The sequence below is a fragment of the Molothrus ater genome, chromosome 21 (genome assembly GCF_012460135.2).
Source record: "Molothrus ater isolate BHLD 08-10-18 breed brown headed cowbird chromosome 21, BPBGC_Mater_1.1, whole genome shotgun sequence".
NCBI classification, from domain to species: domain Eukaryota; kingdom Metazoa; phylum Chordata; class Aves; order Passeriformes; family Icteridae; genus Molothrus; species Molothrus ater.
In genome coordinates this window covers 9640509-9658214 of record NC_050498.2, presented here as the reverse complement: position 1 = coordinate 9658214, position 17706 = coordinate 9640509, and the positions used below count along the sequence as shown (strand labels likewise).

General features: G+C 46.0%; 1 protein-coding gene across 1 annotated transcript; it reads left to right on the top strand.

The window, feature by feature from the left end:
- Positions 1-1243: 1243 nt before the first annotated feature.
- CA4 (carbonic anhydrase 4) lies at positions 1244-16133 on the top strand. The gene is made up of 8 exons (XM_036395363.1): positions 1244-1398; positions 9584-9634; positions 10230-10400; positions 12248-12408; positions 12539-12631; positions 12918-12981; positions 13077-13240; positions 14532-16133. The coding sequence occupies exons 1-8, from the start codon at positions 1341-1343 to the stop codon at positions 14718-14720; spliced, it is 951 nt and encodes a 316-aa protein (XP_036251256.1). The 5' UTR covers positions 1244-1340; the 3' UTR covers positions 14721-16133.
- Positions 16134-17706: the final 1573 nt, after the last annotated feature.

Here is a 17706-nt window from a genome sequence, read left to right as displayed (position 1 = left end):
AATAAATAAATCAAGGATCCTGATTTTCAAGACCAGGATTTCTAAGCCTCAGCTTTCTTAGTCCTGAACAGAGGGCTTTAAAGAAAGAGAGCAGGGGAACACCCCCAGGCGCTGGTTCAGCTCCCCGGCGCGGAGCAGCCAGGGGGAGTTGTCTCCTGGATGCCCTTGGAGCTGCGGAGCTGCTCTGTGTGCTCAGCATCCCCCTGGCCCCGCAGGGACCCGGCAGGGACTGAACGCCACCAGCCCCTCATTGTTCTCCCCTGCAGGAATTATTGACCTCATCAACCCTCCCCGGCAGACCTGCACTGTGGGAATGTTATTTCCAGCGGTTTTGTCAAGAAAGGAGCTGCTCTGGGTGTGCCTGCAGCCCCTGAGACCCCTCTGGGGGCAGGCAGAGATTTCTCAGCTCCTTTTTGTGGGATGCAGCCTCTGCCGGATGACTCTGCAGGCTGGGATAGCATCACTTCACTCTGCCCATCCCTCACGGGCATCCTCTGCTCTTCAGCCCAGCTCTGCACCCCCAGGGACATTTTGGGGAAGGAGTTTGCTTCATTTGTATTCCTCAGCCCAGCCCCAGAAATCCCAGAGATGATGCTGTGTCTGTAATAAAGCTCTGTCGCTTTTCTTTGTTCAATGTGAAGTCTGAGTTGCCCCTGAATCATATTTAATTAAAAAAAAAATTGTAGATGGGAGAACAAAGGGGACCAAAACAAAAACCCTGTGTATTTATCATTCTACAGTAGCAGAAGCAGAAAGCTGAGAAAAAGTATTATTAAAATTGTATTGTTGCTTAATTACCTACGTAAGGTGTTGTATGTCACCTAATTAACATTTCCTGCTGCTGCACATGGAATTCCCATTTTCCAGTCCCAAATCAACTCCAATCCTGTTTGGAGAGCTGTGGGGTAGAAGTGAGGGGGAGTTGGGGTTTGATTTGTCTCCCTGGGGTTTTTTTTAAAGGAAACATTAACACATGCATTAATTGAATGTCATGAGGCTGCCAGGAGAAAAACTCCCATTAAATAAAAATGCAGCATTTTATTTGGGCTGCTGGACCTGTGCAGGCTGCAAAACCTCAGTAATTCACTGAAGGCTCCTTGCTCAGTGCCAGAAAGCCTCACTCCTTTGCCATCCACTTTGGAGAATGAATAAATTCAGGCAAATCAGGAGCAGGGCAAATCTGGAGAAATTACAAAGGGGAGGAGTTCACCTTCCTGCTATGGCTTTCAGGTCTGTCCTGGACTACTTACTCCAGTATAAAACTGAGAGCAGAAATATGATCACATGCTGAGGAGTCTAATCAATTCTGGTTTCAACACTGAGCCTATTTAAACTAGAGAATGGAATTGCTGCTCCTTGCTCTGCTCTGCCTGCACATTCTCAAGACAGAGGCACTAGGTAAGTCCTTCCCTGTTCTTTCTAACCCCACCTTAGGGTTACTCTTATTTCTGATTTGTTTCTGACTATCAGGACATGCACTGCAGGCTCTCTGATTCTTCTCTCTGGCAATTGAAGGGTGATTGATTTATTTATTTCTCTGCCTTTTATTATTTGTGTTAAAATATCAAGGACAGGCTTTTCTCATGAATGAATGAGTGCTTTGGGGCTTTCTTTTCACCTTTAGAGATTCTATCTGCCTTCCTCCTCCAAGAAAAATCAATGAGCTTTGACTTGATCTCTGTATTTTATTATGTACGTGCATTTAAAATACCAAAACTTAATTTTTTTTATCTTTTTAAACTCGAAAGAAATTGTTTGTTTGAAATTTCTACTGCCTTTGCTTTGCTGTGTATGATCCAAGATGAAATTCTGCTGAGGGAGAAAGAACAATATGTCTTTGCTGCATCAGCCCCATCTATTTTTGCTCCCTGGGCACTATAAGTACACTGTGCACTTAGGATGGCTCAATTAAAGAGTGATCTATAATTAGTATTGAAAAATGCAGGAGGTATTTCCCCCCCCTGCTTCTGTTCAATCAGCAGCACTGAATAGATCCCTTTTCCCATGCAAATCCCAACGCGGAGCCTCCTCGGAATTAAACCCTGCAGCTCTGACAGTGCCGGAGGGTTTGCATTGTTTGCACGAAAATGGAGCAGAGTGCAGCCAGGAGAGAGGGGACCCAGCTTCGTCGGGGGAAATGCTGCCCTGAGAGCTGTGAAGGGAGATGGTGTCAGAGCAGATCAAGGTTCAGAGCTGCCCACAAAGTCCTGCAGGGTTTCCCTGCCTTTATTTCCCTGTTCCCAATGGATTCCCCGTCCCTCAGCACTTGGCTTTCCCAGGTTCCCAGCTGACATTCCAAACCCTTCTCCCTGCAGGGGCTGCCACACCTGGGGCAGGTAAACACAAACATCAGAGCTTTTGCTTTTCCAAAGTCTGCCCCTGACTGATCCCTGCCTATCAAGGCTGTGCTGCATCTACTGCCCCATTAGGGGCCTTATTGGGCAATCCTAATCTGGAAAACCCTTGTGGCTCGATTAGATTGGTGTCAATAATTAGGGTTTACCTCTCTATCAGAAGGAAGTAACACAGGGAATACCTCAATGATAATTTGTAGGTGGTTTTTGCCCCCCTCCCCCAGTTATTTGTATGTTTTCCCTTGAGTGTGGACCAAAGTACAACAATTAATACACAAGAACCTTGCTCTCTGCTCCTTCTTCTCCAGACTTTCCTCAGGCAGCAGCTCCACGGGATTTCATTAAGTTAAAGGCTACACATTTCAAGAAACTCCACTTTTGAGATTTGGCTGAAATTCCTTCTTGTCGTATCCCTTCTTGTTATCTATTTCTCTTTTAACAAAGAAACTTTTCCTTCCTTTCTTGCCACTTGTCAGAACCAGCCTGGCTCTGATCAGCTCATTGAGCCCAGCTCCACCTGGGCAGCTGAGAACTCACCACCCTGAAACAGCCAAACGACTGATTGCTAATCTGGAATTGCTGCTGCCGGCCTTGTCTGAGCAGCAGAGCACCTGTGGCTTAAAACCACTATTAACAGTCCTTAGGGGAGGAAGGAAGGAAGGAAGGGGCATTATCCCTGCTGTAGGAGGGGAAACTGAGGCACGCTGGTGCAGGCACCTGCCCAGGGATGAAACCATCAGCCCCAAACCTCTGCCCAGCCCCTCATCCTCACCCAGGTGTCTTCCATTTACAGCTGCTCTGATCCTCCTCAGGTTTCTTGTCTGGTTCCTTTGAGAGCTCAGGGACCCTCTGGCGCTGTTTTGGGGGAAAAGAGAGACAAAAGTGTCTGCAATTTCCAGCAGGAATGCTCCAAACCTCGTGAGAGTGAGGGATATCCATCATCCATCATCCATCCATCCATCCATCCATCCATCCATCCATCCATCCATCCATCCATCCATCCCTCCATCCATCCATCCCTCCAGCAGCTCTGGGGTGGGGTTACAGCAAAGTCACTGAAAATTAATTTTCTGCAGGGGGAATGGAATGAACCCCAGCACGTTTTAACCTTTTGCTTTATCACAGAGCAGGACTCAGCCATGAGGAGACAAATCTCCCACAGTCCATGCTCTGCTGCTCCAAAAGATTGATGCCTGATAGGACATTCCTCCAATTTAGATGAGATTAGATCCCTCTAATTTTCTATATTTCTGCTCACATGCTTTTATGTCACAAACATTAAATTTACATAACCATGCGGACATTGGCGTCAGTTCTCACTCTGGGGTTTCCTCAGGGCCGTTCAGGTACAAAATACCCCTTAGAGCTCCATCAGCAGCTTAAAAAATAATAAAAGATGCTGTGACTTCTTCCCTTTCCAGTTCTAATGGTGTGGAGTGCACACAGATTTATGGTTGGGCTCCAAATCCATTTTAGGGCTGGCAAAGTTGGGATGCTGGAGCACTTGGACACACTCTGGGGGGAAAAGCTGCATTTTCAGCTGATTAAAGAAAGGATAATAAACACAATGTCAGACCTGGAATGCAGAATAAAGGCAGTGAGCCACAGGAATTGTGGAATTACTCATGTGAGGGGTTTAGGGCACCTCTGGAGTCTCCATCAGGTCCAAGCTGCCCCTTCCCCAGGGATGGGGATGATCCTGCTCAGTTTTATCCATGATTTCCCCACGGATCCTCCAGGCTCTTCCTCTGGGATGCTGGAAGCAGAAAAGCCTTTGGCACTTTGAAAAAACCAGCTCAAACCTTGAGCTCTCCTAGAAAAGCTGCCAAGTCCAGAGTCTGTCCCTGGGCAGGCTCTTTTCCCTGCTTGTGGCGTTGCAGGAGAAGCTTTGTTGTGTTCCAGCATCTATCCAATGGCCTGTTATTAGATTTTTAGTCATATTTTTAGCCACAGGATCAGCCATCAAAAGCTCAGCATAAAAGGCTGCAAAAGGCCAGCACAGCTACCAAGTGATTTGCTTGAATTAAATTTTAAAAGTACTTTAAAATAAATAAATCTGAATTGCATTTTTATTACAGAAAGCAAGGCAAAACCTCTCACAGGAGGAAATCACCTTAGCCCTGGATACTCATTTTTTGTCCCAGCCCCTGCCTTTGACACAGGACATTTCTGAGGGCACATTATCTGCAGCAGGGTACCACAGGTCACAGCTGGAATCCTCCCCCTGCTCTCTGACACGGAGGAAGTCGTTTGCAGATGTTAACAGGGCAAACCCAGAATCCCTGAGCCCCTTTGGATTTTCCCTGCAGTTTGTGTCTGCTCCAAGGGCCTCACCCAGCTTGTGATTTATGTGTGCAGATGATAAACATCGGGTGTGCTGCCCTGCAAGGCTTCAGCACCACACTAAAGCTGATTTTCAGGGCTAACTCCCCATCATCTCCTGCATGAAGGTGAGTGTCCCTGGGGAAAATCAAATTAAGGTTAAAAGTGAAGAGCAGTGAATGGCCAGGAACGCTTGCAGAGCCACAGAAATCTGGAGGTGAACTTTTGGAACTGGTTCTGTCTGTCCAAGGGGTGACTGGGGCTTCCTGAGGATGTGTAATGCTTCAGGAGGGATAAATACTCTCATGCCTATATGCTCAGCAATCCCATTAATTAGAAAGACAGGCTTAGATAACAATTGCTTTTGTTTTGTCTTTTGCACTAAAAATAGAAAGTTTCACAAAGCCAGCTAAAAATAGGATGAGCCCAGCACAAGCCAAACCTAAAAATAAACCCCCTGCAAACCCAGCTTTTGGCATTTTTGTGGAACAGGATGCAGAGGTGAGAGCAGATTTTGGGGATGGATTTGAGGACTGAGGACAGCAGAGCATGGAGAGCCCTGGGGGCACTGGGAGAACAGGGAATGACCAGGCAGGATGGCTGGAAGGGGGACAGGAGGCTAAAGGGACAAACAGAGGACTCAGGTGAAAGAGAGAAAGGATTTGAATCAAAAATCAGCACAGGACATTCCTGGTGTCCCGGGCAAAAAGGTCACTGACACTCCCAGAGGGTCAATACTGTGAATAAAACCAGCAAAAATAACAATAGAAATTTAAAAATAATAATAACACAATAATAACATAATAATAATAATAATAATAATAATAATAATAATAATAATAATAATAATAATAATAATAATAATAATAATAATAAGGCGGCAAAATAGAAGCTGAATAAACCACAGGCACTGTATCAGAAGCAGGAACTGAGGCAGTTGAGTGTTTTAGTGACTCCTGAGTGCACAGGTTAAATGGCATTTCCAGCACACCCAGCAGCTCCAAGTAGGGCAGCAAGCAGAGCACAGTGGGACAGAGCAGATTTGGGAGCTTTCATGGAATTCAGACAATGTGAGCGTGGTCCAAAGAGCCGAAGGGTCTTTTCCCAGCTCTCACAATAGCACCTTGGCAGGGCTGCTCCAGCCTGGCCCCCGGCCAGCAGCACCTCCTGCCTCCCTGGGCAGCAGAGGGAGGTCTCAACTGCAGCAAGATTTTATTATTTTTTTTTTTTTTTTTTTTTTTTGCCTAGAGTTCCAAACGAGGCTTGATGGCTAAAACAATTGAAGACGTTTGCAATAAAACGAAAACAATACGTAATTTGTATTGTTTTTTCGGCCACCCCCGTGCCAAGAAGCAGCTTTGGCAGGAAGCAGTTGTAAATTCCAGGAGGAAGAGGCAGAGATAAGTGGGGCTGCTCACGTGCCAAGAGAGACTCCCTAAATTTAACTGTCCTAAGCTCTGTGGAGGAAGAGCCAGCCCTGTGCAGCCCTACTCTAAATTAAACCAAATAAAGTCAAGGTGACACCTGTGGGATGGTACAGAACCACTGAAATCAAGGATAAATCCGTAATAAAACGTAAGAGAAAGATATAATTGATAAGTAAGTCCAGGTGTGCATATCTCTATCTATATATTTTAAAATATATCTCTAGATCTGTATCTATTTATCTATATTTATATATCTACATATCACAGCAATTATTTCAGCACCTCAAGCACAAAAACCAACCCAAAAAACCCTCCCTAAAACACCGAAAACCCCATTTTCTGCCGTGTTTTTCCAGCAAGAAAATGAGCTCCAGGGAAGGGAATGTGGGAGCTGAGGTTTGATAGGAAGGGCAGAGCAGGGGGGATCTGAGGGGTCCCAGAGCCCATAAAAAAGAGGGTTCAGAGGGAGATTTTGAAGGGGAAACAGGGGGAAGGTGAAGGGCAGCCTTGTCAGAGGGGACCGAAGATGAGTGAAGCCAGGACAGGAATTCCAGATGAAGAGGGAACTGTTTGGATGCTGTAAACACCAGGGAGGGAAAAGAATTGTTTAGGGTGGTTCGGCGATATTTCTAGGAGTGATGGGACGCAGATAAGGAAGTGGAAAATGTAAGCTATTAAATAGGAAACATTTCCTGCCAGCGTGGGCTAATGCACTGTGCAAAAGTCTTCCAAGGGAAGTGGCAGGAGCCTCTGGACAATTAAAAGTGGCCTGGACAACGTGCCTGAGGGCATCATCCTGCCTGAAAGCGGGGAGGGATGCCTGGATGTGACAGGGATCTTCCCTTCTTGCGTGGCAAAGAAAGCCCCAAAGCTCAGGGGAAGAAAGAGCCATTGTGGTGCAAGGTTCCCCTCGGGAGGGAGGCTCACATCCCGCTCAGGTCACATCCAAAGGCAAATTCTCCTCCTCAAGGACACTGTGGTTCCTCCTGAGCAGCACCCACACAAAGGCTCCTGTTCCCCAGTGTTCCACTGCTGCCAACCAAAAGGAAAAAAGAAGCCAAAGAAACCAAAGAAACCAAAAAAACCAGCCCTGATTCACACTAAATATGAATCCACTGTTTGCTTGGGCATTCTGTAATGTTTAATCAGCTCGTGCTTTGGGGTTTAACAGCTTCAAGGACACTTTTCTGATGAAATGCTGGATTTATGTGCAGTTCTACTTCACTGATATCACCCAACCGCAAGTGTGGTAAGGACTTGGTAGAAAACACAAACCTTACCTTGTTCAGAGACATTGGGAATTTGGTGGAAAGATGCAAAAATCAGGCAATAGTTATTAAACACTCCCGAGTGCTGGAACTGAGGGCTGGATTTTCCAAATTAAATTTTATTTTATTCAACTTTGTCTCCCCATCATTTTGATGCCCAGGCTGGAAGATCTGTGGTGTGCTCAAGTGTCAGTTTGCTGAGAGGTGATTGAAACCCACAAGTTTATTTGACACAACTTCCCAAGCACCTGTTCAGGGGGTAAAAACTCGGTGATTTCTGTGTTTGAGAAGGAACAGAACCCATTTCCATCCCCCTGGCACACAGAGCCTGGCTCGGCACAATCTGGGGATAATTCCCCTCTCCCCCTTGGCTCTGTTTGAATTTGGTGGTTCCACTGCAGAGGTTTAAAATCTCCAGAGCCCTGAACCTGCTGCCCTGGCTCCCAGCTGTGCTCAGAGCGCCTGGAAAATCGGATTTTCAGTGCAGAAATGCTTTGATGTCGGAGCCATGCTCCCTCTCCACTGTGGAACCTCCTGGAACTGCCCAGCCCGGAGCTCTCCCCTTCCCCCTCTGCTTTCCACGCCAAAGATTTGGCAGCGAATCCTTCCAGGTTATTCCTGCTGGTGTTTTCACACCTGGAGGTTCCTGGGTGTGTAAATTGCCAAGAGACTCCCAGTCCCAGGCTGGGATTGTTAAAAGTTCACAGCGACCCCAGGGAGCTGCCAGAACCACACCTGGAGCCTCTGACCCGTGTGAAAACCCACGTGGAGGCAGCGTGGAGAGCAGCTCAGCTGGCATTCCGCACTAAATTCAGATTAATCATTTTAATTCATTGGTTAAAATATCGATTAAGGCACTCGGGGACATCCTGTGCTAGGAACTCTGCACTTCCCGGTGGGGATGAGGAGGAATTGGTGCCACTGTCCTGGAAAAGTAAAAAAAAAGCAACAGTCAGTGCTGGAAAGTGAAGTTTTGTGTGTGTGTTAAAAATCTGCCAAAAGGATAAAACCTTGTCAAACTCAGCTTTTGGGTAACAACATAGAAATTCCTGCAGTTCTTGCCACACAGAAAAAGCAAAGTTTGCTTTTCTTCCCAGTCTTGCTAAACTACAAAGTGAGGCAACACTGTTTGTAGTTTTCAGCAGAAATTTCGTTTTTGTGAAAGAAAAACCGAAACTGTCATTTTTTAAAGGTTATATTAATTGCCACGAGGGCTCCCTCTGTGCCACAGCTGCTCAGGTTCTCCAACAATTCTCTATTTATAACTTCTAAATCCTTAATAGATGGATGCATTGTTATGCCACGATATCAAGATAAAGGTGTTAAAAGCCTTCCAGCAGGTGTGTTATAAATTACAAATTAAGGTAATTACCAGTCAAGTGACAGGACTCCTCCATAACCATCCTTAAAACTGATTAGCCATTTCTTAAAATGTCTATAATTTACTAATCACAAGCAAACAGAAGGTATGGTATTAATCATCATTATAAGAGGGTTTGAATTGTTATGGACTGAAGTTAAATAGCCAAAGAGAACTACCCCTGTCAAAGTCGATTTAAAGTTTAGAATAAATAAAGAGCCACTGAAGCAACTTGGGATAAACAAAACAATCCTGCTGCCCTAGCTTGGAAAACACATAAAGTTAAATCAGCTCTTGTCCTCTGAATTTTATATTTCTTTTGACAATGAAAAAGTAAAATTCAGGGGTTCTGCTGAAGAATTTTGCATCCATCCCTGTGGGATGGACCCAGCTGAGTTAGCCCAGAGCTCCTGCAGGTCTTGCAGGAAGTGAGATCCTTCATTCTCAGAATTCTTCCCCAGAAAACCTTCAAAGGAGTTCCTGGAACAGGCTGAGATAAGTCCTCTTGCATAAGTGAATTTACAAGTCTGTGAGAGATGGCAAGTGCAGAGCTGATAAAAGGAAATTTACTTTAACACTGCATATATTCAAATGTGGAACTTTTGCCTCAAGAAGTTGAGGAAGCCAAGGTTTGAAAATCAAATTCTTCAGGACTGCAACCCATTCAGAATTCTGGTGTCCTAAAGATTCCTGCCAGCACAGGTTTGGGGTGATTTAATGGCTATGAAGTGGTTTATGAGAGATCAGGAGGAGCTCTAGAGAGGGCAGAGCTGCCAATCCATTCCCCTGCTGCTTTTGGGGGGTATCATTTGTACAGATTTTCATTCACCTGTTTTATTTATTGTTTTTTAGTGGGCCACTGGTGCTATCAGTCCCAGAAGTGTGAGCTGCCACAGTGTGAAGGTACTGCCAAGCAATTTCTTTTTCCAATCACATTGGTGATTCTTCTGCTTTGCAAAAGGGCTGCTGAGAGAAATAATGCAAAAATTCACAGCACTCAGCCTTTAATGCCTCGTGCTCACATTATTTGTGACCATTTCAGTGCCAAACAGGGTATTTTGAAGCCCTTGGTGTTTGTGGTAACTGCTCATTTTGTGTTGACCAAGGCTAATGTAGAAATGTACAAATAAATGTAAAAATGTAAACACACAAGTGTAAAAAATCAAATACACAAGTGTAAAAATCAAATACACAAGTGTAAAAATCAAATAGACAAAGGTAAAAATCAAATACACAAGTGTAAAAATCAAATACACAAAGGTAAAAATCAAATAGACAAAGGTAAAAATCAAATACACAAGTGTAAAAATCAAATACACAAAGGTAAAAATCAAATAGACAAAGGTAAAAATCAAATACATAAATGTAAAACTCACCCCAGAAGTTGGGGTGATGCCTCAGATGCCCCGTTTTGGTTGCGCGGTTCGGCTTCCTCGAGGTTTTGCTGCCTACAGGGGAAAAAAAATAACCAAAAACCATTTTCTTCCTCCCTGAGCAGGTCCTGCGCAATGGCATCATTCATACCAGGACTGCAAGGGGAACAGGCAGTCCCCTGTCAACATTGTCACCCGAAATGTGGTGTATGAGAAGAGCCTGCAGCCCCTGAGCTTTGAGGGGTACGATGAGCAGGGCTCTGCCCTGTGGGACCTGCAGAACAACGGGCACACAGGCAAGTACTGCCAGCCTGCTCCCGGCTGGGTTTGGGCCTTCCCCAGCTCCTGCCAGGGAGGCACTGCTGGGATCCCACCCCTCTGCTCAGAGGTGAAGCTCCCAGAACCCTTTTTGGCATCAATATTTTCCTGGGAGGTTTGTGGCAATGAGGAATGTTTGGGTTGTGGATGCGGTTCATGAACATCTCAGCAGGAATCTCTGTGCAGGAATTTCTGTACAGGAGCTCTAAAGCAAAACCCTCCAACCCAAACAGAGTCCAGGGCTGAGGGCAGGTGGGCAGGACAACAATTTGGGCAGAATTTTGTCATTTCCTGCTGAAGCCACTTCATTCCTGGGCTGGCCCTTTCCAACTCCTGCCTCTGCTCAAAGAATCCTGCTGGAGAAAAGCCTGGTGTGGGAAAGTCATTCTCAGTGCTGGGTGTTATTAGTTCTTTAAATAATGAGCTATATTCTTCTCAGATTTAGATCTGTTTTCTCTGCACACAGAAGTTATCTGATGTTGATCAGCTACTTAGTGAATCAGTAAACCTTGAATCAATTAACAGTAATTTAGAACTGTTCCACTTCCTCCACCTTCCTTCACAATACTGAGGATGCTGCTCCAAAAAAAAAAAATATGTTCAATTACTTCGACTTTAAAAATAAACCTGTAGTCTAATTTATTTTTTTTTTAAGTTACATGTAGGTGTTTGTAAAGTCTTGGATGGGTTGTTTTGACTGCCAAATCCTCAAAGCAGAAAGCAGCAAATGGCAAATATTTCCTGATTTAAAAGGGAAAGGTGGGAAGGCAGCTGGGGAGATTTTAACAGCCAGAAATTCTCACGTCGTGGCAGACCACAAGAAAAAAGAATGTTTAGACTTTTCATTAATATATGGATTAATGACTTTCCCATTAGAGGGTGATACTCCAGAATGTCCAATTACAGTCCCTTTTACATCAGAATTAATATTTATAAAGATTGCTCCTCATCTTCCCCAGCCATGCATAAGGATTAGGGGTTCAATCTGGGTTTTTAAAAGCTCTTCCTTCTGAGAGCAACCGATTCCTGTGCTAAATGAGGAGGTTATTGCTTAAATTACAGCTGCAATTAGAGGCTGCAGGTGAGATTAGACCCTCATTATGTTCTTTGATGGACACATAGCAAAGGTCACTGTCTCAACGGTCTTAAGCTAAATAAACAAAGCCCACAAAGACATCTGACTCATCCATTTACAGATTAAAAAGCAAAGGAACTAAATGACTCATGCACTCTCCAAGTTCATTTGGAATTCAGAACAGAAATGAAATCTCTGGGGCTGCAATCCAGAATTTTCCTCTGGGGCTGCAATCCAGAATTTTCCTATGCAAAGAGAAGTGCTGTGCTTAACGTGGGGGTCGCAAAAAGCAAAAAAAAAATTAAAGTATATCTCAAATATGTATGATTTAGGCTTAAATTGCAGCGCTACACTAAATTAAAACAGAATATCTTTAAACCCTGCCCAAAGGAAACGCTACAGTGCAGAAAACTGGAGGTTAAAATGGTGGTTAAAACCCAAATAAACTGGGATCCAATTTACTTTGATAGAGGTTTTTTTTAGGAAAAAAACTGAAGGAATATCGGGTCTTCTGAGAGGTATAAGAAGCTCTGACTCCAGAGGTCATAATGGTTAGAATTAATCTCAAATTAAACTCAGCCATGGTTTTATAAGAGCTCAGTTTCTGCAGAGCAGAATTTCTGGAACACTCGGTCTGAAAAGCCAAGCAAGAACTTGAAGATAAATTTGAATCTCAAGAACATCTCTGCTCTCACATTCTGTTAATGCAGGACCTGCTCTTCTTTAAAACAATTCATGCTTTTTCCCCAGTTAAAGTGGCACTAGACATGTCCCCTAAAATCGGAGGAGGAGGCCTGGAGAGGAAATACAAGGCAGTAGAATTCCATTTTCACTGGGGAGTCCTGACCGAGCAACAAATCCTGAGTCCTGGCTCAGAGCACAGCATAGATGGAGAGAAATACCCCATGGAGGTAGGTGGGACTGCGTGTGGAGCATGGGTTTCCCTCCACAACTCTGAGATCCTGCTCAGAAACACTCTTGGCCAGTTCCCCATGGGAGGTCTGAGGGTGGAAATCATTGTCCTTGGCTGTTGTGTTCCAGTTTCACATCGTCCACATCAGAGAAGATGCTTCAGATATGACAGAAGCCAAGAAAACTCCAGATGGTTTGGCTGTGTTGGCCTTCTTTGTAGAGGTAGGCAGGGAAATTTTCAACTACCCCTCTCAAATCTCAACCAGCAGTTTGGCTGAGGGATTGTTTATGTCAATATTTTATGTTTATGTCAATATTACAGTAGCCCAAGATTTAACCTCCCTAACTTCTGCAGGCATTCTGCCAGCACAGAGCTCACTCTCCCCTTTTCTACATCCTGCTTGCTGTTATTTCTTCTTGTGGCCCTTTTCTGTTTTATTCACCACTGATTAAAAGCATCCACTTGTAGAGAAATACATGACACGGAATGAAAATATTTCCCTTTCAGGCTGGCAAAGAAAATAAAAACTATGAAACTCTATTGAGTGAATTAAAGAATATTGAATTCAAAGGTAAGGGATTTCACAAGCTGTGTGGGGTGAGGATAACTGTGGGCAAAACCTGCAGCCACAAGCATTACAAGGGATTTTCCCCTGTGGTTTTCCAGGGGCATCAGCAAAGGTGGATCCTTTGCCACTGAGCTCTCTCCTCCCGCCTGAGGAACACCTTGGGAGGTACTATCGCTACCAGGGGTCCCTCACCACCCCTGACTGCTACCAGGGTGTCATCTGGACCATCTTTGAGACGCCAGTTCAGCTCAGCCTGAGCCAGGTGGGTGGCAGAGGCACAGCCTGGAGGTTCTGCGCTGTGTCCCTGGGCAGGGTGACACCTCAGTCTGATTGACCCTGTTAAATCATCCCTCAGAAAATGGCAGGAAAGGGGCAGGAAGGGGAAATGACGGCGTGAGGAGAGAGCCAAGAAACCCCCCAAGCTCAGGGCTCCGTCAGCAGCACTTCCACTGCTGCCACCTGCTCCCTCCACAGCTTTTCTCCCGTTGTCAGGGCAGCAGAACACAATAATTCCAAACCCAAACCTTGGGCCCATCAGCATGTAGCAGCCCATTTTTGACCTGCAGGCAGGAATTATGAGTGCTTGGGAAAGACAGGCTGTGCAGAGATCACACAGCCTGGCCCAGAGCCAGTTCAGCTCCTCACTCACAGCGCGCCCTGAGCGCTGTCACAGTGCCCCCAGCACAGCCCAGAGTCCCTGCAGAGCAGCCAGGAACCTGAGCAGGGACAGAATCGCTGCTGTTCCTGCCTCGTGGCAGCCAGGAACCTGAGCAGGGACAGAATCGCTGCTGTTCCTGCCTCATGGCAGCCAGGAACCTGAGCAGGGACAGAATCCCTGCTGTTCCTGCCTCATGGCAGCCAGGAACCTGAGCAGGGACAGAATCGCTGCTGTTCCTGCCTCGTGGCAGCCAGGAGCCTGAGCAGGGACAGAATTCCTGCTGTTCCTGCCATGAGGCAGCCAGGAACCTGAGCAGGGACAGAATTCCTGCTGTTCCTGCCTCATGGCAGCCAGGAACCTGAGCAGGGACAGAATCGCTGCTGTTCCTGCCTCATGGCAGCCAGGAACCTGAGCAGGGACAGAATCCCTGCTGTTCCTGCCTCATGGCAGCCAGGAACCTGAGCAGGGACAGAATCCCTGCTGTTCCTGCCTCATGGCAGCCAGGAACCTGAGCAGGGACAGAATCGCTGCTGTTCCTGCCTCATGGCAGCCAGGAACCTGAGCAGGGACAGAATCGCTGCTGCTCCTGCCTCGTGTCACCCTGACGTGGTGGCCGGGGCCGGGGCTGTGTGCGTCAGGAGCTCTGGGGGAGCCAGTCCTGGGGCTGCACAGAGCATTTGGCTCCCACTCACGGGAAGTGCCCGTGATTGCCAAGGCTGGAAGGAGCCATCACCCAGTGGCCTCTCCAGTGGCCTCTGCCACGGCCTTTCCTGTGAGGTTTAAGGCACCCATTGAACCCTCGGGTTCAAAACCAGAGCGAGGCAGCTCGGGTCGGGTTGGCAACGCAACTCCCAGAGTTGTGAAAGCAGATTTAACAAACTGTTGTGTTTTGCAGCTGTCCCAGTTCGCAGCACTGCACTTTGACGGGAAGAACTCCACTCCCATGATGGAGAATTTCCGACCAGCACAGCCCCTGAAGGGGCGCAGGGTGCTCTGGTCGGGGGCCAGCCTGGCCCTGCCCACGGCACAGCTGCTGCTGCTGGCCCTGGCTCTGACCTGCACCCTCAGCTCTCTGTCCCACTGAGCCTTTTCCACCTCACTCAACGTCCTGGGCCTTAATTTCTTGCTTTTCAGCCCTATTTTTGCTGTTCTTTGTCTCAGCCTCTCATGAATTGCGTCCCAATACAGAATAGCCTTGTTCTCCTCCAGACATTAACCAAGGGCTTCTGTGCTGCTCTGGGGAAACCCAAACCACCAGAACTCAAAGGAACTGGGAGATAAAGCAATGAAAATTCAATTTGAAAAGCCAATAGACTCAGAGCAAGCTTAGTCTGGATTATGCTGTAGTTTTAAGCCAGCACTGGAAGGAGCTGCACAGAGAACCTCTCAGAGAGGAATCTGTTCTTAAGTGCCTGTGAAGGGTTGGTTTGGAGCACGTTTACATTCAACACTGCAAATCTGGCAGTGAAATGTGGAGAAATTCCTATAACCCCACACTGTCCTACCTGAAGGTACAACACAGAGCAAAACTCAAATGCTCACACACAAGAGAAGCACCTGGCTCGTCCCCTCCAGGGAAGGGCACTCACCCAACACACAAATCCCACTCCTTCCTTCAGAGTATCTCAGTTAATTTCAGATAAGGACGCTGGATTCCTTCCACCCCACCTCCTGCTGGGGCTGTCAGGTTCCTCTGTTATTTATTCATCCCTCTCTGGGATGCCATGGCCAATGTGATGTGCTGGGGAGCAGCAGGGAGGCTCATCCCCACAAGCAGAGGCACATCTGTGGAAATTCCCTCTCTTTGGAGGGCTGCTTCTGAAGCAGGAGACTCTGATCGTCCTTTGTAGTTGTTATTTGCCTAATAAAATAGGACAGCTCAAGAAATGGCTCTTTCTTACGTATAAATATAAATATAAATATATATATTTCTTTTATAAATATAATTTTTATAGTAGCATACCTGCAATATTCACATATGGTCAAGATTCATAGTTTTTTTTCCAAGAAGATTGTGGTTTGAACCAATTCCTTCAGATTTACCCAATTACTTATAGAAAATATGCTGGGAAATGGGGTTTCCTTGTATTATTCTAGTTCTCCCTCTGAAGAGGTACATAACATTTCTCTTTGGCTAGTGCCATATAACATGTTACAGCTTCTTTTAGGGTTTTAGATTTTGGCCACACCAAAATAGGATTTCATATTAGCAGATTTGTATTTTTTTTTTTCCTTTAAGGGCAATGTTTGCAGAGATGACTTTATATATTTTCAGGAAAATCCTGGCAGCAAGAGCAACCACAGCTCACCAAAAGCAGGGAAATTATTTTCATATTAATCAATCAGTAAAGCTTTAAAAAAAAAAACACATGGGAAAGCAAATGAACCTATTTAAGTTTAAAGGAAAGATTAATACTTTGACTGTGTTTTTATGTAACTGAAAATCTTTGGAGGAGCAAACAGAAATGAAATATTAAAGGTGAACAACAGACCTATATTTGAATTGTTCTGAGTTTTTATTTCTTTTGTCCTCGCTGAAGGGGAATGCACAAACCCTTTCAGAAGAGGAACATGACTTTCCCCCCTTCTGTTTTCTTCACAATATTTAGGGTTGGGTTTCGGGCTGGGTTTGCAGTTCTGGGGCAGGGATGTGCAGTGCCTTGGGATGTTTCCAGTGTCAGCAGAGTCGGGGGCTCTGTTTCACAGGGTGTTCTCCGCACTCAGCAGATTCCCGAGTCTGGCACCTTGCCCAGGTGTGCAGAGCTGGCGCCCAACCCCACCCAGCCCCGGGACAGGGAACTCCTGCTTTAACAGCAGTGATGGGAACACCCTCGGGATACCTGAGAAACGCCTTTTGCACTGACCAAGGTGTGCAAGAGCCACCATCCCTCTCCTTCAGGTCATTCCCTCAATTCTCATTTCACAGGCAGCTCTCCAAGGGCTGATTGGAATAAACCCTGCAGGATCTGGCTCAGCTGTCATTTATTGCTAATAATAAATGATAAATCACAGGGCACAGCCTCAATGAAACAGATTAAAACAGAACTGCAAGGAAGAAAAAATTCTGCTGAAAAGAGGGTGAGTCTCCTCTAAGAGCTCTTCAGCACCAACCCCAGTGTGAATAAAATCTCCCTGGACAAGGATCAGTGTTTTTACTGAGTGGCTCAGTGCTGTGGCAGTAAGGGAAAGGGAAATTCTCCATCTGCTCCTGTCACAGGGATTGAGAGCAGTCTGTGCTCTGCCCGAGGCCCCTCGTGGCACCCAGGTTCTGCTCTGGGGCAGGAGGTGACAAGGACAGGAGCAGCAATAATGCAGGGGATAAACAAAAACCCCAGCAAAAGCTATTCCCAGGAAAAGACAAGAAGGCTTCGAGTGGGACAACTGATTTGCTTTGTGAGGATGGTTATGGAAAAGCAATTTGCTGTTCCACAGGTAACCTGAGGTGCTGGTTTTCAGGAATTCTGTCTCGGCTACGTTTGGCATGAAATTCTTTTATTGTGAAGACACCAGGAAATGACAGTCACTCCTGAAGGACAAATAGCCAAGGCATGATACAGGAAAGGGTGGGGGGAGGAACAGAGGCATTTGGAAGGATCCAGCAAGAACATTATTTTCCCATGTCCATTAGGGTTAGCACAGAACTGCGCTGATACATTTCACATATGTTGGAGCCAGAGCTGAGAGCTGCGGGGCTGAAAGCTGCGCTCCCAGGGAAAATGAAACAACACTGGCAATTAAAATGGGAGTTGAAACAAATAAAACAAACAGGGGTTTGTACCACCCGTCCACAAGCAATCCTTTCCCAGCTTTGGGCTGCACCTTGGTTTGAGAGCAGCTCCAGAGGTGTGAGAGGTGAAGGCACTGCTCCTTCCCAGTCATCAGAGGGGCAGGGGGTGACAGCAGGGGCAGGCACAAAAAAAATCCTAATACAATGTGTTTTCAGCAAAACACTTTTCTCAGGAAGCACAGAGAGACAAGGAAACCAAACCATTACTCACCAGAAATGTATTTACATTATCCACAAAGAATTCTGACGAATTTGGCAACTCCACTTACAGTCAGCTCCTCCT